The 24,924-nt window shown below is 39.1% G+C and overlaps 1 protein-coding gene across 2 annotated transcripts in view; it reads left to right on the forward strand.

Moving 5' to 3' along the window:
* Positions 1-24,924, forward strand: part of LOC113009907 (contactin-associated protein-like 4) — a 122,434-nt gene that overhangs the window by 70,142 nt on the left and 27,368 nt on the right. For both annotated transcript variants that reach the window (XM_026148549.1, XM_026148551.1), the window contains exons 9-17: positions 611-760; positions 1,053-1,224; positions 11,778-11,884; positions 14,271-14,390; positions 15,876-16,076; positions 17,424-17,586; positions 18,999-19,126; positions 19,827-19,997; positions 23,090-23,308. In XM_026148549.1, coding sequence (XP_026004334.1) covers positions 611-760; positions 1,053-1,224; positions 11,778-11,884; positions 14,271-14,390; positions 15,876-16,076; positions 17,424-17,586; positions 18,999-19,126; positions 19,827-19,997; positions 23,090-23,308 — 1,431 coding nt within the window. The remainder of the gene's footprint in view (positions 1-610; positions 761-1,052; positions 1,225-11,777; positions 11,885-14,270; positions 14,391-15,875; positions 16,077-17,423; positions 17,587-18,998; positions 19,127-19,826; positions 19,998-23,089; positions 23,309-24,924) is intronic.

Genomic DNA, 24,924 nt, shown 5'->3' on the forward strand with positions numbered 1-24,924 from the left:
TGTTTAGATGTAATATTTATGCTCTGCATTGTCCTAATTTTTAAACCTCTGGTCACTCAGCAATGTTACAAACAGCAAATGGCATTGTAGGATGATTAGGATGTCTTCTTGAGCAAAGAAGTGCAAGTAAGGAAAACAGTGGAGATAATGAGATATTGATTTATTCCCTTAACTCCTAATAACATACAGATCCACAGGGCTGGCACAGTGCCGTCTGTACTTGATACAAGTCGATCACTCAGAGGATGTAGGAAGTGGGAAGCTCACTTGCTGCAATCAATGTGTTAGATACGGCCCTTCCCCTCTGTGGCACATGTGAAGTGATGAGCAAGGAAACAATCAGTTTATAACATTATGTTTTATAAAAAGAAATGATTTACAAGCTGTTTCCAAGAAGAAAAGTGGTATATATCTAAATTAGGTGTATTTGTGTAGTAGACGGTGTATGATAGGATATATAATTTGGTCATTGCTACCCACGCTTGGTTTCCATGTGGGGGAAAAAAGTGTTCCCAACATCTGTCGAAGGTTTTAATGGCTCGATGTGCAACCATGGCACACGGGAAAGATTTTATTTTCAGCGGTGTGTTAATGGATGTTTGCTTTCCAGGTGCTTCTCTGAATGACGGTCAGTGGCATTCAGTGGAGCTGAATTCCAGACAAGGTCGTCTAACCATCACAGTGGATAAAGAGGAAAGAGACAGCTCTCAAGCCAGCCCATCGTTTCCTGTCACTGTAGAAAGTCACCTCTTCTTCGGCGGTAAGACACAGTTCAGCTGTGTCATTCCCTGCAATTATACCCACTCAAGCATCAGTGAGCATAAAATGTAGAAACTTTGTAATAAACCAAAAAATATATAGAATTCTCTGTCCACAGTGCATTAGTTAGTCAGTTACAGTCACAGTTTGCATCACAATACAGCAATGTTTTAGGGGGGTTTTCCACATACAATACACATCTCAGTTCATCTCTACAAATCTGTTGTATTTGTTTTTTGGTGCACTTTTATTTTATTAACTCTTGCCATCTGCTGTGATTCTCTTCTGTTCAGGTTGTCCTGTTGAAGATGGCAGTCAGAAGTGCAGAAACCTGTTTAGTGTCTTCCAGGGCTGCATGCGTTTGTTTACTGTGGACAATCAAAACCTGGACCTGATTAAGGTGCAGGAAAAGCAACTTGGAAACTACAGCAACCTGCAGATTGACATTTGTGGAATCATTGACAGGTCAGTTTTCAAAAACTCTGCTTTTGTTAAGGCACATTAGTGTTTTCTCTTAGCTCTGACGCAGCCCTCTGATATTTAGCAGAGATATGAAAAATGATAATCTGGAAATATTTATGTCAGAGTGCAGTCTGTTACAAGTACAGCAGTTATTCATAGAATAAATCATCGTGAAGCTTTGGTGTACAAATTGCAAGCTGTCCATAATTGCAGTGCTGACAGTGACATTTTCTGGTAGGAATAGGGACCAAAATGTTCTATTTCAAAATAATTCTGTCTGATTTTACCCCACAAAGATTGTTGTCCATTGCATCTTAACTGTGTTGCCTTCATAACCACTTTCCTGGCAAGAATATCAGGTAAAAGCCAACCATGGAAAGTTTTAGTAGTTTGGTAAAAATGTATTTTAAAAACATAATACTGTCTCCCCTTTTTTTTTTTTTTACAACCAATGTGGCATGACACATTGTTCTTTTAAATTCCACTTCAAAGTATTATGTACTTACATACTTGCATGATTAGAAGAAAAAATACTAAGACTGACTCAAACCTTTTCCTTAGCAGTTTGTTTAGCTGAGATAGGCTCAAAGAATTGGAATCTGTATTACTATAATATGGGTACCACTGGCCTATTTAAATCTTAGGAACACATTATGTTTTCTATACCATATATAAGTATAACTGCATGAGATTTTGTACTTATACCAGAGGTGTGAGTTGAACCCTCAAGGTCTTATGTCAATTGCTTCTTGAGTCAGTTAAGTCTGTGAGGATTAAGTGATTAGGCCTTAGTGATTAGACTTTAGGTGGAGATGGGACTGGGCCAGTGTTTGGTTGGAATGTAGGAGCAACTGAGCAACACTGAGATTAAATAAATGCCAAGACAGATTGCACAAAGAATTGTGTGTTTTGTTAATGCATGATATGTTCACTTCTCTAAGAAGAAAAGTGGACAGTTATAAGCCTGATGTAATCTAAAACATGAATCAGAAACATGACTGTTGTAGGAGGGCATCCTAATCACTTGAAAAGCTCTTTCAATAGCATCTGATTTGTCTGAGAAGTGCTATGTAAACAAGGCCTAATTGATTGCATGTTGATTTGATTTATATCTGCCCCTAAAAAGCATCTATACCAATATAGCATTTAATGCATGCATATATATATATATATATATATATATATATATATATATATATATATATATATATATATAGGTATACATACATAGACATACATAGATGATCAGCTATGTCATTAGTTTATTTCCTTCAAAGTAAAAAATCTAAATGAACATCTTCCACATGTGGTGATTCTGTAATTTTGCCAGAGGTTGTAAGACCACTTGTTTCATCTCTTTATAATTTAATTGAAAAAAAGCCCCCACTGAACTTCATACATGCTTTGTCAAGCAGAACTCTCTATTACAGTAACGTGACAGGACCATTTATCAAGTGGAACTTTAGTTTATGGCCTTTACTGTACCAGGCGTGAGACCGAGAGCCACAAGAAGAAACGTTCATAACAGTGCGATACCTAAATCACTTGGCCATCCTAGTGACAACAGGTGTCATCTGCTGAAAATGCAAACAGTTATAATAGTTTAGTGCAAGTAATGCAATATATAAAAGGCAAACAATTTAAGGCATTTACTTCATACAGCATAATAAGAATGTGATGGCATTTAGCAGGGTTGCAGCTGTTGTCACGAAACATAATAAGCAATTTCTTATTAAAAAAAGGGGGCTTGCTAAAATCATATATTTATTAGGGGTGCAACGATACACAAAATTCACGGTTCGGTTCGGTTCGATACTTTGGTGTCACGGTTCGATATTTTTTCGATACAAAAAAATGTTCATGCCTTTTTAATTTGTCATTTATTAAAATTATAAATATATATTTTAACTCAAAAGTACAGTTTTTAAATTTAACCCTAACCCTTGTGCGTGTTTTTTATTTTGACAGCGAATGCGCACCTGCGGACCACTTATGTGCAGCCCTGGTTATTTAGCTCGTCATATCGCAGCCACAGAAATTCTTTTGTCCATGAAACCATAAAGCTGCACTTTCTTTTTGCCTTATAGTCTGATTTGTCATAACTTCTCCGTTTTGTGGTAAGCTTTTCTTTGGCTGTCACTTCTTCACCCTGACCTGTCTTATTTGGCTCAGCAGAACTAAAATATATATCTGTCTGTGAAGGTTCTCAGTCATCCAGGTCATCGTAGTCAAATATAAATCCTGCTGCTTTTACACACGTACTCACATAAGCTCAGCGATTCTCTGCGCGATCAACCTCTCACATGTTTAAGCTGCGGGAGATTTCACTTGTCATGTTTGCATAGTAAGCTAACAATTAATAAGACGATGTCAGAGGAATTGGTGCGCAAATTATCATCACTCACAGATCAGTGCTGTCGCTCTCTATACACAGTTCGCACGATTGCAAAGTGAAAGCAAAAAAACAAGCGCAAATTCAAACGCGACTTCAATATGTCACATATTGACAGTGGCTCACCGATGCCAATGACATAATTACCCAGCTACATTTCTGAAAGAATGCAAAAGCATTGAAATATATTTTTCCTTCCTACAATAGCCCGACGGGCAGGGCAGAGATAGATTTTGGTACCCCGACTGAAAAAAATCGCTAGCTCCAGGACGTTGGGCTAGCGATATTGCGAGCCCTGTATCTGATTGAGGAATCACTCATCTTTGGAAAAGAGAGTTTATTACAGAGAAATGTCTCTTTCCAAAATAAAAGCTATACTATCCGCTTCTTCTGGGCTATATTCTCAGCAGCATATTAAACAGCTGTCTAAATGACTCGGCTAAAGTTAGTAGCATGCTTGCTTGTTTTTTTTTCTGCTTCCACTTGTCTTTGCACTAGGATGATGTCGGCGTAAATGTGCAGTCATATTCGTTGTGTTCCCACTAGTGCTTTCAGGTTAATCTCGTTGAAACGACCTTAACGCCACAACACGGCAAATCTCCGTTAACGAGCTACCGCCGATCGCCCGTGCATGGGGCTAGACGGCCAACACGTTAACGAGCTAACTGCGCTAACACACTAGTTCCCACCCATGTAATTAAGCATTGCATGGCACATCCAACATACTGTTTTACTTTAGTCCATGACTCGCTTACCTTCAGAGTCATACGTCACATGAAAACCAAAATAATTCCAAACGCCAGATCTGAATGAGGGTGGGGGAGGTCCATGTTGTAAGGAGAGCTTAACTTCTGTCTCGCTAGCTTGCCCTGCGCTCTTCCTTCTGACGATGCTGTCTGTGTTGAGCGCTCAGTGAATCTGCGTTCGACTACTCCGCCTAGGCTGCACTGTCGACCCTAGGCGGAGTAGTCAAACGCAGATTCACTGAGCGCTCAACACAGACAGCATCGTCAGAAGGAAAGTTGATAAAATAAATTACAAATTTTGTATTGTTCGATACATATGCGTACCGAACCGAAAGCACTGTATCGAACGGTTCAATATCGATACGAATATCGTTGCACCCCTAATATTTATATTATAATTATAGATTACGTAGACGGAAAGCTAAAAAAAAAAAAGTTTCCAGTCATGTTGTGTCAAATAAGAAACACAATGGTGTGGAAGACTGTTTTTTAGATATATTTTTAATATTTTTATTGTTTTTTATTGCTTAGAAAGAGACATTTCTCCATTCAGAAGTCATACAAGCAAACCCAAGCAAGCACTCACACTCACACAGTTATTAAGAGGAAATGATCGGTGGAAACCAGTGATGTAAAATAGGTGCTGTGACATTTTTTTTCCTTGCCAATATAATTTTTTTTCTTGAGCTTTAAACTAATTTAGGCAGTGGACCAATCAAGTTCAATATATGACCAACAGCTTGCTGATAGCACATCCAGTACACATCCATTATTAGATCCATCTAACCAGTCAATTATGACACCCCAGCGATAATATCTACTTTACAGAAACTCCTCATGTGAAAAAGTTCTTTTTTAATCAAGGTCACGCCTAAAGCTGTTTTTAGTGAACTATATTACATATAAAACTGTTTAGAGATTAAAATTCAGTAGTGTACCTATAAGTGAATTTTTACATTTGAAATTAGCATGCTGTTAACGCCATCGGTTATGGAATGCATTATTGTTCTTCTGTCCAGAATAGGTTGTTTCTGGCTTTCTTCCCACTTTTAGTTTTTGGATCCTTGCTTGAGCCATGCAATTAATGCAGTGCGGGTAAAAATGTCGAGTTACATGAACTACATGTCATTTGCATCATCTCAGGGAAGATGTAAAAGCTTCTGACACTGACTCCAAGAAAATGGCCCCAAAATTGAAATTAGCAAATAATTTGCATGTTAACATTACCTGTTAACCAGTTTCACATGCTATCTAGGATATCTTATTGTGGGTACACAACAATAAGATATCCTTTGATTTCCTAAGATATGTTGAAATTTTCCTTTGAGTTCAATATGAATGGGAGCAATAAAAACAGATAATTTCCATTCAGTTTAAGCTGCTTGTAATTAAAACAATGCTGATGAGAACACTGAGAATGAACTAACATTAAGGAAGAATAATGAGCTAAAAGATGCCATAAATTTCTGCAGCGCTGAGATGAACTACCAGAATCAGAATATTTATTACCTATTACGAGGCTAATGCAACTTTGAGTTAAACTGAAAAGAACTGAACCGAGAGCTATTTTGCACCTCATGATACATATTTTCAATAATTGATGGAAAGATGATACAATTACGTGCAAGCATGTGCTTTATGTCATCAGTGACAGTTTAGATTCAGAGTTGGGGCCTCAGAGGAGGAGAGACTCAGATGAGGGAGGGAAGGAGGGAAAGCAGAACCACTCATTTATTGTTTTGTTGGCACACCAAATAGCAGTACAATTAATGAGACAATTACAACAATTATAAAAGCCTCTAGGGAACAGGAACAAACACACACACGCTCACACACACAGAAGCACAAACACTCCTTCTGCAAATACAGTGAACTGAATGTAAAGCTTACCCACAAATATTGTACAAACCACACACCCTTGCCAGATAAGGAGCGTCTGCTTGGATGATTTTAATTAAATGTTGTGCTGTTCCTGTATTATTGTTATTATTATTATCATTATTATTCAGTAGAATACAGTTCTTCCACAGATCTGACTGCTCACTGGAACAAAACTATAAACAAAATCTGTTTTCCAATAAAGACAGGAGAAAATAATCAACCATATGTTCCCTCACTGTAATCCTGCTGATTGAATTTTGGCCTCGTGGGATATATCGTACTGTAAAGTCAGGTGGAAAATGGACTCGGCAACACGGCTTTAATGTGGTGGTCATACTTCAGAGCAGGTTATTACTGTATACTCTTTGTGTTATTGTATGTGTGTGCGTTTTGGTGTCAAAAGCAAACAGCTCTGCCAGCAGCAAAGCTGTTTGCTGTGGCTAATAATACTATTTTAAGGAAGGTGTGAGGAAGTGCTTTATTAATAGTACAAAGGAACGAAAGCCCATAAAGAGCTCAACATCAACTGAAGACCTTTTTTAAACCAGAGCTGCCAGCTAATTTCAGCTTAACACATAAGAAAGGAGATATGGTGTGCTTCTTCAGGGCACTTGTGTGTTTCATTATCATAGTGATGATAGTTATAGTGAAACCAGGGAGTGTTAGCTTTGCAATGAAATGATCAATATACTGTAAACTTCTCCTCTAAGTATTTTTAATATTGTGGAAAATATTGTATATTAGAGCGATTTGCTGTGTATACATTAATCGTTTTCTTACATGGTCATGGGGGCAGCAGCCTGAACAGAGAAGCCCAAACCTCCCTCTCCAGCTCATCCGGGAGAACACCAAAGCGTTCTCAGGCCAGCCAGAAGAAGCAATCTCTGCCATGTGTCCTGGGTCCACCCTGGGGCCTCCTCCCGGTGGGACATGCCTGGAGCACCTCACCCAGGAGGCATCCAGGAGGCATTCTAGCCAGGTGCCAGAATCAGCTCAGCTGGCTCCGTTTGAATGTGGAGGAGTAGTGGCTTTACTCCAAGTCCCTCATGTGTGACTGAAGTTCTCACCCAATCTCTAAGGGAGAGGCCTTTAGAGAAAGTTAATTTCTTGTTTCCACAGTCTTATTTTTTCAGTCACTACACAGACGTCATGACCAGGTGAGGTGAGGGTAAGGACATGGACTGGTAAAATGACAGCTTTGCTTTTATGCTCAGCTTTCTGTTCATCACAACAGACCAGTACAGCATTGGCATCACTGGATATGCAGCCCAATCTGTCTGTAAATGCCCTGCTCCCAATATCTTTCTTCAATGAGGGCAACTCATCCCTGTCCCAGAGTGGGCACTCCACCCTTTTCAGGCTGAGAACCAAGGCCTCAGACTCAGAGATACTTGGAGATACCTCTTATACCTGCCGCTTCACACTCAGCTGTGAACTGCTTCAGTGCATACTAGAGGTCACCAGCTGATGAAGCCAACAGAATCACATCATCCACAAAAAGCAGAGATGAGATTCTGAGGCCACAAAAGACAAAGGGTTTTCAGTAAATTCTCCTTTTCCTCATTATAAGTGAAAATACTTGGATTGAGTGAAAAATAATCCCTGTCTTTAGTAAATAGGCATTTTACTGAGTACTGGCAAAACATATTTTGGGCCAGACTAAAAACAAGAATTGGTTGAAACACATTTTAAAGTTTTTATTGACCGCCAATAAAAACACAGTCTGAGAAAAGATGGGAATCTCTGTGGAGTTTGGTTTTGGTATGTTAAAATGGTCATGTGGCTCACGAGGCTCTGTGAGGTAGTGGGCTCCTGGACCCTGATTTACTGAGTAAAGACAATCCCTGAATGCCTTAGGGCTAAGTATGAATGCAGAGGATGGAAGTGTTTTATATAAGGTTGTTTGCAGTCTGTAGACAACTTTGTTGGTCATCTATCTGCAATTATCTGTCTGTGACAGTGCATTTCAGTGTAGAAAGTGTTTGCCAGAGGCTGTTATGTCATAATATATGTGCAGGGCAGGCATGTGCCTGTGTGCACTGGGGGAGTAGAGGATGTTTTGTGTCTGCATTCTTTTTCTGTTCTTTGAAGAGTGCCAAATGATGCTTGGGATATTTCAGTTAGGAAGGGTAGAAGTTAAATTGTGCTTTCTTTCTTCCTGTACTTTTTCCATTTCATCTAAGTCTTCATCTCTGTCACCACCTTCATGATCATCATGTTTAATCCCACATCTTCAAAAATAAACTTCATTAACAAAAATTTCCAAGACAAAATGGCAGTATGCAGAAATCTGCATCTACATGTCTTTAGTTATATGAAAAACCCGCCCCTTGTTCCAACATTTCTGTCATTCTATCTATATTGTTGCATACATGGACCCCTGACCCCTGAGAGCTTATTTGTTCTACTCAAAGTTGTGTACGTGATGTCTTTATATATTATCCCAGTCAGAGTGGAGCTGAGTGTTTATTAGGAAAAAAAGAAAAAACTAACACAACTGAGAGAATATTTTTCCTTTTGAGTGATTTGTGCAATTATTATAATTGTGCAAATCCACATACCATACCATACCATCGTTATTTATAAAGCACTTTAACATAAAACCAGAGTTCACAAGTGCTGTACATATGGAAATAGCATAAGCAAAGTAAAAATAAAAATAAAATAAATAACTAAATAACTAAAATAAAACATGTTAAAACAAAATTGAGTCAACCCCCTTAAACAAAGGCTTCAGCGAATAAATATGTTTTAAGAAGAGTTTTAAACTCAGAAAGAGAAGAGGCCTGTCTAACGTGCAAGCGCAGATCTTTCCACAACTTTGGAGCAGTCACAGCAAAAGCACGATAAAGCAAAACATTAAAGACCTGACCAGGCTTGGTTATTTATCTTTCTTTTAAAGGCTGAACACTTTTTTTCTTTTTCATTTTGTTGTTTTTATGCTTAAATTTTTTTTAAACAAAATTTGTTAGCATTTCTCACACCCACCTCACACAGGTATGCTTGCTTGCTCTGCTCTGTAGATCTGCTGCAACCTGGAGGGCCCCTCCAACCAGAAGCTGCCTCAGATGGTGCTGAGCTCACATATGCACATTAACAGCTGCAGTTCAAGATGGTGGAGTTGAATCCCTTGGGACAATTGAGATTTTATGTAGTTACAATATTTATTTTGGGGTTTCTTTTATTATTTGTGTAAAAAAAAAAAATAGCAAGTGTATGCATGTATGTATGCACACACTTGTACAATCACCCTCTGTCCAAAGTCATTTCTGTGGGCAGCACTCACCTCTCTCCAGCTACCACCTACATTTCCTCCAGAAGAACACTAAGGTGTTTCTCAAGCCAGCTGTGAAACTCTTCAGCAAAGATGCATCCAAAAGGGATCCTAGTTAAATGCTCAAACCACCTCATTTGGCTCCATTTAATGTAATGCAGCATGTATTCGGATCCTAAGGATCAGACTACATGAACCCCTGACACTGTGAGCTTATTTGTTCCACCCAAAGTTGTGGCCATAGTGTAGGTAAGGGAAGGAATGTGTATGGGCCAGCTATGCCTTAATGATTACCTCTTTACCACAGTATAGCAGTATAGTGTCTGCATCGCTGGACTTACTATAGTCTTGTCAACACATGTTTAGTAACCAAATCACAAAAATCTGTCTGAAAGAAAAGTATCTGCTTTTTGACTTTTTGGGAGGAAATGTTTTCCCAGCCTTGACTTATTTTTGCAAAATTAAGGATGCAGATTGAATTAAAGGATTTTTGGCAGTTATGGCTCAAGAGATAGAGCTTGTTTTCTTCTAATTGGAAGGTCAGAGAGAGAGTTGACTCCTGGCTCATCCATCCTGCATGCATACTATCCTCAGTGTTACGTTCCCCCCGAAAGGGTCTAGGCATGTGAGTGAGGGGACCAGTAACAAATGAGTCCAGAACAAAATGAAAGGAAAACAGACCAGTGTTTTCAGTAAATAAAATAGTCTTTATTATAGATCATCTTAACATAAAGAGCCGGCAACGCCGTTTTACCAATAACACTTGGAAAAAGAGAAAAAGGGTTGCAACAACAAAGAACACAACAACCAAACAAAAACTCCACACCACGAGGAGGTACTTCCAGGGGCCCACAAGCTCACCCTGTCACTAACAGCAGCTGGCTTTACTGCTGCCAAGGCCCACAAGCCCACACTACTCACGCAAAGCAGCTATGCTGTTTCCACAACTCCACACTTTGAGCAGGCTAACCACACACAACGCAGAGACACCAGAGAACACCCCACCCTGTTCACAGCTCATCCCCAGCTTATATAACCTCAGAGAGGTGATAGCTGACTGGGCCCAGGTGGCAAACGAGGCTAATCAGAAGCAGCTGTGTCCTGGGGAGAGAGAAGAGCAAGAGAGAGACAGAGGGGTGGAGCAAAAGAGGAGGAGGCGGAGAAAAACACCACACCCACACAAGGGCAGTATCAGGAGGCCCAGCTAGGGCCGTAACACTCAGTCAAAACACTGCACCCCAAATTGCACTGATGCATACAAGGGTGTGTTAATTGGTGAATATAGCTTGAAGGGTAAAGTGCTTTGAATGTTATATGTTACTAGAAAAGGTCTATATAACTGTCAGTTCCTATAAAACCAGTTGTAACCTATGGAAAGAAATATTAAACTCAGTTGCGCATGCTTTCTCTCAGAAGGAAAGTATGTGAAAAGCAAAGAAATTATATTTTGTCTTTTACTAAATGAGCTTTCAGCTGAATTGTTTCGCAATGTTACAAAAGATGTTGTACACCGGATTATTTTTCCCCCACTTCATCAGCCTCCCACAATAAGTTACCCAAATTGAAAATAGAACCTCCTGCAAATATTCGAAGTGAAATATTTTCTGCATTTTTTTCCTGACCCTCCTACACACATTTGACCATGAAGTGAGTGACATGTATGAGTAAACATTTGAAATGCTTTCTGTCCATTTAACAAAAGAGCTTTATATAACAGAGTCATTGTGAAAATAATTTCAAGTGCTTTGAGAGTACACTGAGTATACTGAGAGTTTGAAAGCATTTTGGCCAATCATAATTATCTAGTATCATCTGCACCATTAAGTAATTCCAAAAGGTCAAAGAGTTGATCCTGGCAGTCGGTTTTCCCGTCAAAGTGTTCATAAATAGCTCGAGTCTGCTCGCTCATTGTACGATAAGTGACTCGGCTAAAACATAAAAGATGCTTCAGCAGCTGTTTCAAACAAAACAAAGTTGGATGCGCTTGACAATAACAGATGAAAGGTATGTTTTGGCATCAACTGCTTTTGTCCCATTTGAAAGGTTTTTAGCAGTTAAAATTGGTTCCTAGTGTTCAAGCTGCCAAAAAACAAATGGATGTTTTCAAATCTGCTGTCACAGTATGTATGTATATATAACAATGTATACATTTTTTTTTTTTTGCTTTGTGACCTTAGAGACGTTCAACTGTCTCCCACACAAACATCCAGCAGGGTGCCATTTCATAATCTTCTCGACTTTTCTCTCCCTCGGTGTGTTTCAGGTGTTCTCCCAGTCCTTGTGAACACGGCGGTCCCTGCAGTCAGTCCTGGACTGTCTTTCACTGCAACTGCTCTGACAGTGGCTACAGTGGAGCGACCTGCCACAGCTGTGAGTCACCTTTCAAGCAGATTTAAGTCATAACAGCCACAAATAGAATTTGTAAAATTTAAAAGAATAGCTGTATAAATCTTTATTTTACAGCATTCATTTTTGATTCAAAACTGTATCTCGGGTAAATCTATGTATGAGACAAAGGTCTCACTTATAGCTTGTCCTGAAAACCATACTCCAGTATGCCATCCATGTATAGATGGATAGGGAAAACCTATCCAGGATCCTGTCCCAGCAACAGGCTGCTAGTCTGTTGCATGAATAAAATACATAAAAATGCATACATTCATGCCTGCAGTCAACTTAGAATCACCAGTTAACCTAATGAGCATGTTTTGTATGCTGTGGAAGGAATACAATCAGAGAACTCACAGGCACAAGGAGAACATGGACACACAAGAAAAAGGACACGTGGGACCTTTGGCAATAGTAACCACTCTACCCGGTGCCATCCAGTACTCCCCTGCTGAGGAATTTAACTAGCTTCCCTGCTTTCTTTGTGTTTAATTCACCTCAACAGATAATAACCATAAGAAACCAATAAACCTATTAAAAGTAAACATGGCTTCAGGATTTAGTCATCATATTTATGCTTCGCTACTGTACATATCCTTTTAGTTTTTAATCGCACTGTGAACTTCTGACTTGATGCGTAGTTTTCACCTTCTAAAATGAGTCTTTTGCTTTTCTAAATAAAGTTATTCAAAAATACATGTTATTCATCAGAAGACGTGAGTGTGTGCATCCTTGAGACTGAACAAATGTGATTAATGCTTTTATCCATCATAACCACTTTTTTTTTTTTTTACCTGTTCCTAATCCGACACTGTTTTAGTTTCCTTTCATCTTGTTGCATTACCTATACCTTATCATGTAATACAATTTGTGGGAGTCTTGGCCAAAGGTGAAAAACAAGGTCCAAACTTTCAGTCTGAGACGTGAAGCACATCCTTTTAGGCTAGTGTTAAACTAGTTATTAAGCAAAATGTCCTAATGTTTTGGACTCTTTGATTGTGTAAAACATGGAAGGTGATTTATTATTATATATTTACATGTTTGAAATAAAACAAAAAAACAACAAACAGAAGACAAAGTAAAAAAAAATCAAGTTGTCACAAATCACAAATGTGACAACCCCGTTAACGCCGCCTTGACGTGGCATAATTAAACTCCCATTTCGTCAAAACCAAAAGCATTTTTCATATTAATGAAAAGACAGTGCGATAGTTTTGACAGATGAAACTTTGCTTTAATTAAATTAAGCTGGAAGAAAAATTGTAAGAGAAAAAGAACTTTAATTCCGATAATTAATTACCTTGTACATAATGTAACGGGATGACTTACAGTATAATAACTGAAAACTTGCAGGCAGTTCATTTTTCTTCCCTTTTTATTGTTTTATGACAGTATTATTTATTGAAAGACAGATCACCCTTAATAGTGTGTTGTGCTGCTTTCATCTACATAATAGTCTCATCTTGCTCCCCATCGTTCACGTGAGGGGTTTTAAAGCAGCATCGAATGACCTGTCGAGCTGGTAGCTCCAGCTCCAGTGTTTACAAAACTCGTGATTCTGAGGGTGCTACAATTACAGTGACATGGATTTTTCCCTTTGTTGGTGGTGGTGATGCAAATTGGTACTTGTGACAGAACAAAGAGTTTTTCTTTGGACAACTAAGCGGCGTTTTAGATTTAAGAGCTTCCTGGGATGCCTGTCCAGGAAACTTCTCACTTTTTCATGGTGCATGATTAAAAGGAAAGAGGGCGAAAAAAAAAAAAAAAAAAAAATGACAAAGGATGAACTGAAGCTCTGCCATCACGTAATGTCACATACTGCTGTTTCTGATGTCATTTAAAAAAAAAAAAAAAAAAAAAAGGAAAGAGGGCGATGATGCTACACTGCCAAATACTGAATCAATACATACATTTATGTACATAAGGTGGTCCCTGCTTCTAGTTCTGTGTCAGTTATCTCAAGTTAGAGCCTCAAGACTTGTAAAGAGATTTTTGTGAAAGCCTTTTTTAATCCTGATAAATAAAAGTATTTTCTTTGAGTTGAGGAAAAGAGATAAACAGGTGAAGTGTTTAGATATGGGTGTTGCTTTATGGGCTCAAGCATAAAAAGAAGGAGACGGAGCAGAAGTTTATTTATTCACTGTGTATTCCCACTAGTCATTACCATCGTCTCCGGCTGGATATAACTTTAGTTCATGAGAACCTCTGATTATTTTCTTCACTCTGATCATATGACATTGATTCAGTGGCAATACGTACGTATGAAGCAGAACCCCAGAACAAATCCTCCATAGTTTTGATCTCCATCCCCTGGCAGCTCCCATGGGCCAGCATGTTGACGTTGTTGATCTCATTATTTTCCTTCCAGCTGTGTATGAACAGTCCTGTGAGGCATACAAACACAATGGCAACACATCGGGACATTTTTATATCGACGTGGACGGCAGCGGACCAATCAAACCGCAGCTGGTCTACTGCAACATGACAGGTGACACAACCACACTTACAGACCCCTTTACTACCATCAACAGTCAACATTTGCTTGTATTAACATTTACATAATTGCACATAAATAATGACACTCAACTGTTTTTAATGCACCTTATGCACCCCCTTGTCTTTTTTCTGATGTTTGTATTATTTCTGTTATGATACTACAGAACTTTTTCTTGTTCATTATTATATAGATATTCCAGTCAGTCTCTATCAGCACTTTTTCTGTCTAGACTCCTAGACTCTTCTCTATCCATCTATTGATATGGTTTAAATAACTTTAATTTAATTCCATGCTTTTTATTTTACAGAAAAACGTATTTAGTGATTTTTAGTGTAGAAGAAGGTGGAAACTGAACATTACAAACATATACAGCAAACAGCCAAGCTAGAATAGATGTTCACATTCATCTATATTAGCATTTGAGAAGTCAGACTCAAGTGCCGTGAGTGGGGCTTTGACTTTCAGTGGGGCTGGGATTCCTCGTAACAGACGCTGACTGCAGTTCCTAGTGTGAGATATATAGCTATAGATATAGATATAGATATATATAGATATAGATATATACATATATGGTGAAGAGAGAGCTGAGTGTAAAAGCAAAGCTCTTAATTTACCAGTCAATCTACGTCCCTACCCTCACCTATGGCCACGAGCTGTGGGTAGTGACTGAAAGAGCGAGATTGCGGATACAAGCTGCGGAAATGAGCTTCCTCCGAATGGTGGCTGGCCTCTCCCTTAGAGATAGGGTGAGAAGTTTAGCCATCCGGGAGGGGCTCAGAGTAGAGCTGCTGCTCCTCCACATCAAAAGGAGCCAGCTGAGGTGGTTCGGGCATCTGACAAGGATGCCTCCTGGGTGCCTATTGGGTGAGGTGTTCCGGGCATGTCCCACTGGGAGGAGGCCCCGGGGCAGACCCAGGACACGCTGGAGAGATTATATCTCTCGGCTGGCCTGGGAACGCCTTGGTGTTCCCCCCGGATAAGCTGGAGGAGGTGGCTGGGGAGAGGGAGGTCTGGGCTTCTCTGCTTAGGCTGCTGCCCCCGCGACCCGGCCCCGGATAAAGCGGATGAAGGATGGTTTTGGTTTTTGTACTGTTTCTAGACTTTTGTTACTTTCTTTGTGAGAAAGTTTCTTTGTGCTTTAGTCTAGTGCCTTTTTTCATCTCGTCTCTGTGATTCTCCATTTAGTTACTTCCTTATTTTTTCTTATTTGTTATCAACTTAATTATTTTAAGCTACGCCTTGTTAACCTGGTGTTTCTACTGTGCCCGACCTCAGCTTGTTCTTTTTTGATTCATACTGTGTCCCTGTTGTTTATGTCTTTTGGATTACCTTGGTTAAATAAAGCTTGTTTTAAAAAAGCCACTCTTTGAACCTAAAAGAGGAGAAGAAATGGAGGAAAAAGTTTCCTTTATTTTAATTCTCTTTCACCTTGTGGTGTAATTGGCATCAATCATGCCTGCATATCTCTGTCTGCAGAGGAGAACACATGGATGGTGATCCAGCACAACAACACAGAACTGACCAGACTCCGACCATTTACAGGCGTAAACCAGTATTCAATCCACTTTGACTACTCGTCTGAGGAAGAGCAGCTGTTGGCCGTTATTAAGCAGTCGGAGCACTGTGAACAGGAACTGTCTTATCACTGCAAAATGTCCCGTCTCCTCAACACCCCAGGTGAGACCCCTGTTTAAAAGAAAACAAACCCAAAAGCAATGCAACTGCTCAGCTGATGAAACGAGAAGAAGTACAAAAATGTGAACGTGTGCTGACTTTGCCTTTTTAGATTTGTTTACCACCAAAAGCAAAAAATGATTTACTCACAGAAAATGACAGCAAAGCAAATAATCATCTTTAGGATAGTAAAATATTCAAGCAGTGACTCACTGAATCAATTTTTTTAAGTTATAAGAGGCATATATCATTTTGTACAAAAACAAAGCTCTCAAGAAAGCAATCAAACACCCAGCGGCTCCACACGTCTTCCCCGCTCCACTAGAGAAAACAAAATGATTGCTATGCTCATTGCTGCAAACTTAATCAGCATCAGGATTTTCTTCCTGTTTACCAGTGAGTCAGACTAATGGATTGTGTTTACATGTCTCCTTCTTTTAGATTCGAGAATTAAGCCCAATTATTTTGTCTGCGTTTTTCTTTTCGATGTTTTTTCACGGTCCTGCAACTCTTTAATTGACCCAAACACAGCCATTTAGACTGAGCTAAACTACAAAGAACACCCTTTATATCTAACTGGAAACCATTCATGTTTGTCAGCCAACATTTATCTTTAATCCTTTTGGTAACCAAGCAGCATACAGAGAAAAAGTGCAGTGGAGCACTGCGTGCTTAGTATTAGCTCCTTTGGTACTCATTATGCATTTATAATCCTCTGTCCATCGCCTGTCTGGGGGCAGGGAAGACATCTAGCTAGAAAACACTGTTCAGGGAAAACGGGGCATGAAATGAGGAAAGAGAACTGCAAGAATTAAGTGAGTGGTGGTGTTGTGTTATGTCCCTCTGGCATTTAGTTAAAAGTTTTGTTGTAAGTGACTTACAATAAAAAGGTCACTCTCTACATCAGCATCGCAAGATAAGAGCAGTACGTGATGTGAGAGCGACAGTGAGCAAGCTTATCTAGGTAGTATTTATGTACACGGTATAGTGGAGAGAAGTCTTAATAAGATGTATTTTTTTAAAAAGAAATGAATACAGTTTTTTTGTATTACATGCATATTAGACAAGTTTAATGACCTCAAGCACACAGAAAACACACAATTTAGATTAGGTGATTTCACTTTTGCTGTATTTTTTTCTCATTTTAGACTTTACTTGGCAGGTTTCTACTACTAATGTATAGGTTACTGCATGTCTGACTGTAATTTAGGTTGCACACATTTAGGAAATTTAAATATTTGCAGCTTCAGCTTTTCATAGCACAATATCCCCTCAAGATAAAACTCGGATTTATGAAGATGACTTATCAGAAGTTGTTCACGTTGGTTTTGGTGTACATTTGTGTTTCAGAGGGCTCTCCACTCAGCTGGTGGTTCGGTGGACCGGGTGCAGGTCGAGTTCAGACTTATTGGGGTGGAGCTCAACCGGGCAGCCAGCAGTGTGCCTGCGGTCTGCAGGGCGACTGTGTCGATCTACAACACTACTGCAACTGTGATGCTGACCGCATGGAGTGGTACTGACCTTAATGAATACACACATTTTTCTCTACATATGCATCTACTATGAGCCGTCATTTTTAGCTAATGTGAAGTGAATATCATCAAAAAAAAAAAGAAAAAAAAAGAAGTGAATATCAGTGATGCCAGGCCTTATTCCACGGTCCAGTAAGCACTGTGTAATAATTACACAGGAAAAATGAAAAACACAAATAAATCCAAGAGAATAACAAAAGACCATGATACTGTATATGCATTTGTTTACAAAAAATACAGAGGCCACCCTCTTCTCTTAGAGTGCCCTTCTACGTCAGACAATAGCTCATATCAGTCTACTTCCTTTTTAATGGGCAAAGCAGTTCAGTGTGCTTAGATCTGTCAAATGCAACAAAAATTGTTCATTTATTTTAAATGACAGTAAAAATTTTACAGAAATTATTTTATTAGAAAATAGAAAACTGATTTAAAAAAGTAACAACTCTTTATTCGCCAAAAAGAAACATCTGTTTCTGCTCCTGGTGAATATATGTGGTTAAAAATTAGTGGAGGAAAAAAAGGTCCATTGACAACTGAAAAGCAGCCATAAAGCATTCTGTCTGCAACAAGATGAGTGGTGAAAATGAAAAAAGTCAAAGACAGCTTGGCTGAAGTAAGTAATTACAGGAAATACACACACAGTGCATGTCTCCAACTTTAACCTCTTATTTAGGATATGAAACATGATTGACTTGCCCCGCCTGACTTGTAACTTTGGTGGTTTAGCAAACACTAAATCAGCTGGGATAAATGGAGCAGAGGAAGAAACAAAAACGGCTCTAACCTTTCCTCCTGTTGTAACCAATCCTGCCATGCTTCACTTCCTTCCATCATTTCCCAGTCCAAGCTGTTTGTGCAAATCTAACTCTATTTTTACCGACCGGAGCTGTTACTTCTGCCCCTCAATATTTCATCAGATTCCCAAAGTGCTGTCTTTGCTTTTCCACTCTGAGTCCCAGATGTATTTCTTTACTCAAATTTCTAGAGGAAGCAGGATAACCAGCAGATTATCCAAAGTGCAGGAAGCAAAATGTGAGCATAAATGGACAGGGGATTTCTTCATTTGGGGCTAGCTGTTAGGATAACTGCCAAGGATAAAGTTTTGACTGGCAGGAGGGCTATAAATTGGTTTTGAAATAAATAGGTCCCCAAGAGATTGCACCTACACTCTGCAATGTTTGCGTCAGACCGTCACATCATGTAATCTTATTGCAAGAGAGATGTAACATTAAAACACACAAACCAATAAATCTATAAATAAATACTAAGTGAATGTAGATTACGGTTTGTCATCCTGTATTTGTTTATTGTCTTCACACCTTTTCTATTACATTAATCCTGATTTTTCTACTTTGCCCCTCATGTTTTGTTCATATGCATTTTTTTTCTCCAGGACTGAAGACTCAGGCCTGCTCACCCATAAGGAGAGCCTACCTGTCAGGTCTCTGGTGTTGGGTGACATACAGAGGCCAGGATCAGAGGCTGTGTACAGGGTGGGACCACTGCAGTGTCACGGCGATCGTAAGACCCCCTATGGGTTTTGGTTACCCATTTACCTACATTTAATTTATGAAAACTCATATTACTTTGTCTTTATTCTCTCATTTTATCATCAATCATTTCGATTGAAGAGATTGTTTAATTTAGGGCAGCTGTGCCATAAACCTTATCAGGTGATCTGATAAATTTGTTAAGCACCGCTTACTTGGCGGATACTAAAATTAAACATGGCCAACATTTCAAAAGATAAGGTCTTTTTATGAGGGCCAGCCAGTCTGAAGAAAGATGGCTTAAAGGTAGGGAGCTAATCAGGTTGTTTCGGGTAAATAAGGAGGATGTACTGAGGGGCTGCATTCTACAGAGCTTATTTTTAATCATGGATCATGCAAAGCTAGTCTAGATGGGAGATACTGTCCATGGTTTAGGATTAAGCTGGAGCATGTTACAGAAAAGCTTAGTGATAACTGTGTTAACTCACATTCTTTTACCTTTATATGATGTCAAACTCAGTTTAAGTATTGTTTCAATAACAGTGCAGTGAAATTGAACATCATTCTCTCTTTGCACTATTAAAATGTTCTCTGGTGTTCTTAAATTACATGTTCCAGTTCAAATGTGAGATTTACAATTAGCTTAAGATAGTTTAACAGGTTGGTTTGTTTCTTTTGATGTGACTTCTGAATGCTGAAGGTGACTTTTGTTTATTTATATATTGTTTTAGGGAATTTTTGGAATGCTGCGTTTTTCGACAAGGAGACATCGTACCTCCACTTTCCTACTTTCCACGGAGAGCTGAGCGCAGATATCTCCTTCCTGTTTAAAACCATGGCCTCCTCCGGTGTATTTCTGGAAAACTTGGGCATCAAAGACTTCATCCGGATTGAACTGAGCTGTGAGTAAGAGCTGGAGGCTAAACACAGAGTCCAAATCAACAGATAAAAGGAGTGGAGTTTTCTTTTTTTTTTTACAGTATGAAAGCACAAGTTTTTATTTTTATGTATCAAAATATTTGCGTGCCATAGTTCTAAATCTTTTATTTCTATTTGTGGATCTTACCAAATGCTCGTGTCCTCGTTATTTTTCTGTGTTAGGAGCAAAGTGTTTGAAATAGTCTGTGGGTCCTACAGAAGAGGGTGACAACATTGAACTCTTCATTCTCGTTTCGTTTTTTCATCAAAAGACTGATTTCTTTAGCATTTTCTTTCGGTGCTGCTTTTGTGTTTCCAGTATTTTATTATGCTTTAAGCTGCATTATTTGTTATTTTATGATCAAATTTTCTTCCCCCACAGGCCGCAGTTGAATGCATTTCACAGTCGTACACCTACACCGATGATAAATGCCAACCCACGGCACTGCATTCACCACACAACATAAATGTGAATAAGACTAAACCCGTAAAAGGGAACTCATAATTACCCCTGCAATTCTTTTTTGTTTTTTTTGTGCACCATTGCTTTTAATTTTACAGTTGTTTTATGAACTCTCGGGGGCATTTTCACCCTCACCCTCCATTAATTCTTGTCTCTTATGCAATGCACACATTTATGGTCACCACTGTTGGCCATTTATATTATGACAGTAATAACCAGCACAGTATGATTTAGTTTATGGGTGCCATGGAATTGTTCCTTAGTGTTGGATGTATGCTTACCGCCTACCACAGATTGTGCAGTTTAGAATAGCTGTATTACTCAACAAGGTCTCCTTTTCTTTATACGATTATGGCTTTCAATGCGTGTGTCATTTGGACAGGCTTGAATCAGCTGTTAGACTAATCTGTAGGTACTTTTGGGGTTTCTTTAACCTCACGTGTAGAGCTTGTTGCCGACCTCATGTTGTGTATGCATTTTAAAGGAAGTTGTATAAGAAATGGGATTTAAGAGACACACGTAGAAATCTAATACGGGGTAGCTAACCAACAGCATCTCTCCTCGGGGAAATCATAGTCAGCGTGGTTGTTCCAGCTCTGAATACTGCTGCTCTGTTTCCAGCTGCCTCAGATCGCCTGGTTACACTGTAGCTGGAGATAGAGAACAATTTCTAAATGAGGTTACTGCAGGATGCTGGGACACTGCTTCATCTTGCTCTTGTGCTCCCATAGTGATACATCCTCACCTTCCACCAGTAAAACATGAAGAATGGTAGCTTGCTTCATCTGTGGTCTCCTAAATCATTACCCTTTGTTAGAGAGGACAAAAAGAACAGAGCAGAGTATCTGCAGAATTGTATTCAGCCAGTTGAGCACAGAGTCGCTGTCTGTGGTGCTGAAGAAGGGCTGCACCTCATGGTGCTGGTGCTGGTGCTGGCTCTGGTCCTGAGTCATGACTCCGGATCTCTGAGGAAAACTCAGATCCTCCTTAAAAGCAGCAGTATCACAAAAAACACCTGCAAAATGCTACAACGTTTGCACTTGAAGGTTTCATTTTTCTACATTTAATTCTGGTATAAAATGAACAATATCTCTCTGCATGCTGTAAGTGCTGTGTTATGTTTGGGATTTTGTAATTCACAGTAGAATGCAATGAATCTGATTTACTGATTTACTGGACTTATTTTATAGAAGGATTTTTTTTTTTTTTTACTTTGGTAATTTGCAATAATCACGGAGGTCTTAACACCTTAAACGGCTTCATTCATTATTCATGGCAGCTCCTAAATCCCAAAGTGAATATTGTTGTTGTCTTGCTATACAGCTCAAGTTTCTTGCAGCATGCCTCAGGTTTCTGCCCCCCAAAATGTCCTTTGCTTCAGTGCTTTTGCCGTAACAAGCACTCCAGAGTGTGCTGCAGCAAGACACCCACCTCTGGTCAGTCCTAAAACAAAACAAAAAAAAGCAGTAACACATAATGAGGAGCCTGATGTGGAAAATACAGCAGGACTATAAATCGTAATACATAAAAGACGTTTTAAAGCTTACTTGCATAATCAGCCACAAACCATTGACAGGTGAAGTGAATTACTTCTGATCAGCGTGATTAATACGACATCCTGCTGGGACACCATGTCCTGGTATTTGACACCTGTTCAGATCATTATTTAAAAGTATCACTGGCTGAACTTAAGTCTAAGAAGCACAGCAGGAAATCTGAAAGAGCCTGACTTGCCCTAACAATCCTGTTGTTTAACTCTGTTTTCTTTTCATGGTGCTCTCAACAATCAGATGGTGGTCTATTTCTTCCAGGTATTCAGTACACAACCTGAATTAGCTTTCTCTTGTTTGTTATCCTGTGAGAACTGTTCCCAGTTTGCTTCTTTAGGAGCTTTGTTGGCTTTGGTGTTTGTTGTTTTTGTTGTGGGGGAGTAATTAAACTTCATTCCGTAGAGCTCTGCTTCCCTGATGTCTTCTTGTTTTGTCTTCAGACACTCGAGTCAAACCTGCTTGTTAAAACTCCCATCTCTATTCCCACTCTTGCCATTGGCAGGTTTTAGACTGACTGTTGGAGCTCTGTGGAAACATGCAGCTACGTGTAAGGATTGATTATAGCTGCACTTGGCAAGGGAACACCTGTGTTGTCAAAATAAATAGAGGTTTCAACAGAGATGTAGAATTCCCATTAATTGAGTCGCAGTGAATGTTCATTGTTTGCATAAATTAAATGCTGATGTTGGGTCTGCCACGTCGTGTCTTTACAAGAAGCGATGACTGAAATCTTCAGTCTTTTCTCGACAGCAGCAACAGCAGTGAAGAGACATTGCCTGAAACAAAAGTTGAACTCATTATTTTCAGACTTTTTTTTTTTTTTTTAAGATTATAAACTAGAAATGGGTTATTTTAAGCATAAGAAATTGCTTCACTGCTACAGCTAAGAAACTGCATGATCTTAATGATTACTTTGGTCATGATTATTATCAATTTATTGACAGTGCTTAGCCAGAGAGCAGAATAACTTAATATGTTGTCTAATTAAACCATTTCCTATGAAACAATATAAATTTTTATACTACCCCTTTGCCTCACATGCTATCCATTCTCCTTTGTCAAGCCTCCACTCAGGTGGTTTTCTCCTTTGATGTTGGTAACGGCCCGTTGGAGGTTCGTGTCGAGTCGAGCTTCCCACTGAATGACAACCGGTGGCATCGAGTCCGAGCCGAGCGGAACGTCAAGGAAGCGTCGCTTCGACTGGATGAACTTCCTGTCGCCACACAGGAGGCGCCAGCTGACGGACACTTCCACCTGCAGCTCAACAGCCAGCTGTTCATAGGTGAGTAGCGATCCAATATTCAGATCCTCAAGAAGTAAGAATATTTCATGTAACTTGTAGATTTATGTCTGAAGTATAAACATGACTCTTTCTTTGTGTAAATTTTCACCTCATTAGTCTTAGTTCTGGATGATTCAAGGCCATTTCTTCCAGGATCTCAGTGTTCTCTGTAACTGTCAGCTTTATAATTATAGAAATTTTAGTCAAATTAGTCTTTTTTGTGCCTTTCAGGGGTTAAAGAAAAAGGTTCCCATTAGACAGGATTCTATGAAACATTGACAAGTTCAGTGCTTGTTTATTGAGGCTTTTGGAACTGAACAGTTAATAAATTCAGGAGCCATCTGGATTCAGTCATTTGGGAGTAGACTGCTATCAGATGTCTCAGGTCATGTTTATTTACCACGTATCACAGATGAGTCAAAGAAAAGAAAAAGAAAATTAATTAAAGAGCACCCTAATTAAAAGGTGAAAACTGCTACGTTTGCAGTGATTTCTCACTCAAATGCACAGAAAACCCTGAATATGTTGAATGAAATTACAAAAAGTGTTACATTTTTGTGAAAACTTGAAGTCAACATTGTTTCCTTGCAGTGTTATACTTCACTGCCATAGCACATTATTGCAAAAGTCTTTATTAAAGACGCATAATGCTTGGGCTGGATCCATCCTTAAAAAAAAGCTTCATATTGCTAGTGATCAGAAACTGGGAGAAGGGTAAACAAAAAAAAAGGGAGCAGAGCAACCAATATTAAACAAAATCAATATGCCGGACAGTATGCTTTAAATATTATTTGTCTAGAAACCCATAAATGTGGGAAGGAAGTTGTTCAGCAACACCAACAAAAATCTGACTATGAAAGAGAAGTCATGTGTCTTAACAGAAGTCGGGAAACATGAGTAGTGTTAGATTTGACACTGATAATCTTGCTGGAAAGATTGGAGTCATACTGCTGTATCGTCTCAGAATAAAAAATAAACAAAACAATATTTTCTCAGCAATCAATCCAGGTGCTTATTTTCAGCATCTGCAGACACAATGCATGAGTCTGATTTGTGTGTAGATGTTATAGATGGTATAAAGCAGTTTTCTTAAAGTGGTTTTATGTAGGATGTCAAACATTGTGCAGCAGTAACTTAATCTGCTGCTGTTGCTGCTGAACCCTGTGTTTGTTCAGCTGTATTGGATATAAAAGGTGCAGCATCTGCACATTTATTCTTTGGGTCTTCTACTACATCGTCACTCACAGTGCTACAGCATAAACTAGTGACATCTAAAAGACAATACAATTAGGAGGTCCTGTCTCCTGAAACGTGCTGGAAAAGGAAGAGAAATATTCTATAGCTATGTAAGTGCTAAACTGTTATTGACTAAATGCCAGCTCTATCGAGTATCAGTCTGCTGAGGCGATGGTTTTGACCACTGAATATGCATTCATCAGGGAGCAGTGGCATAATAAAGAGTGTGGTGCACAAATTCTTAATAAACAAATGAATCTGAAGTTATTTGTGAGAAGTTTGTGCAAATCAACAACCAGCTCACTAAAATTCTTTAACTTCAAACTTTATCAATACTTCAGCCCTCGTTATCTCAACTTCATCGCTTCATTCCATTGAAA

This window comes from Astatotilapia calliptera, chromosome 18 (assembly GCF_900246225.1).
Source record: "Astatotilapia calliptera chromosome 18, fAstCal1.2, whole genome shotgun sequence".
Lineage (NCBI taxonomy): Eukaryota > Metazoa > Chordata > Actinopteri > Cichliformes > Cichlidae > Astatotilapia > Astatotilapia calliptera.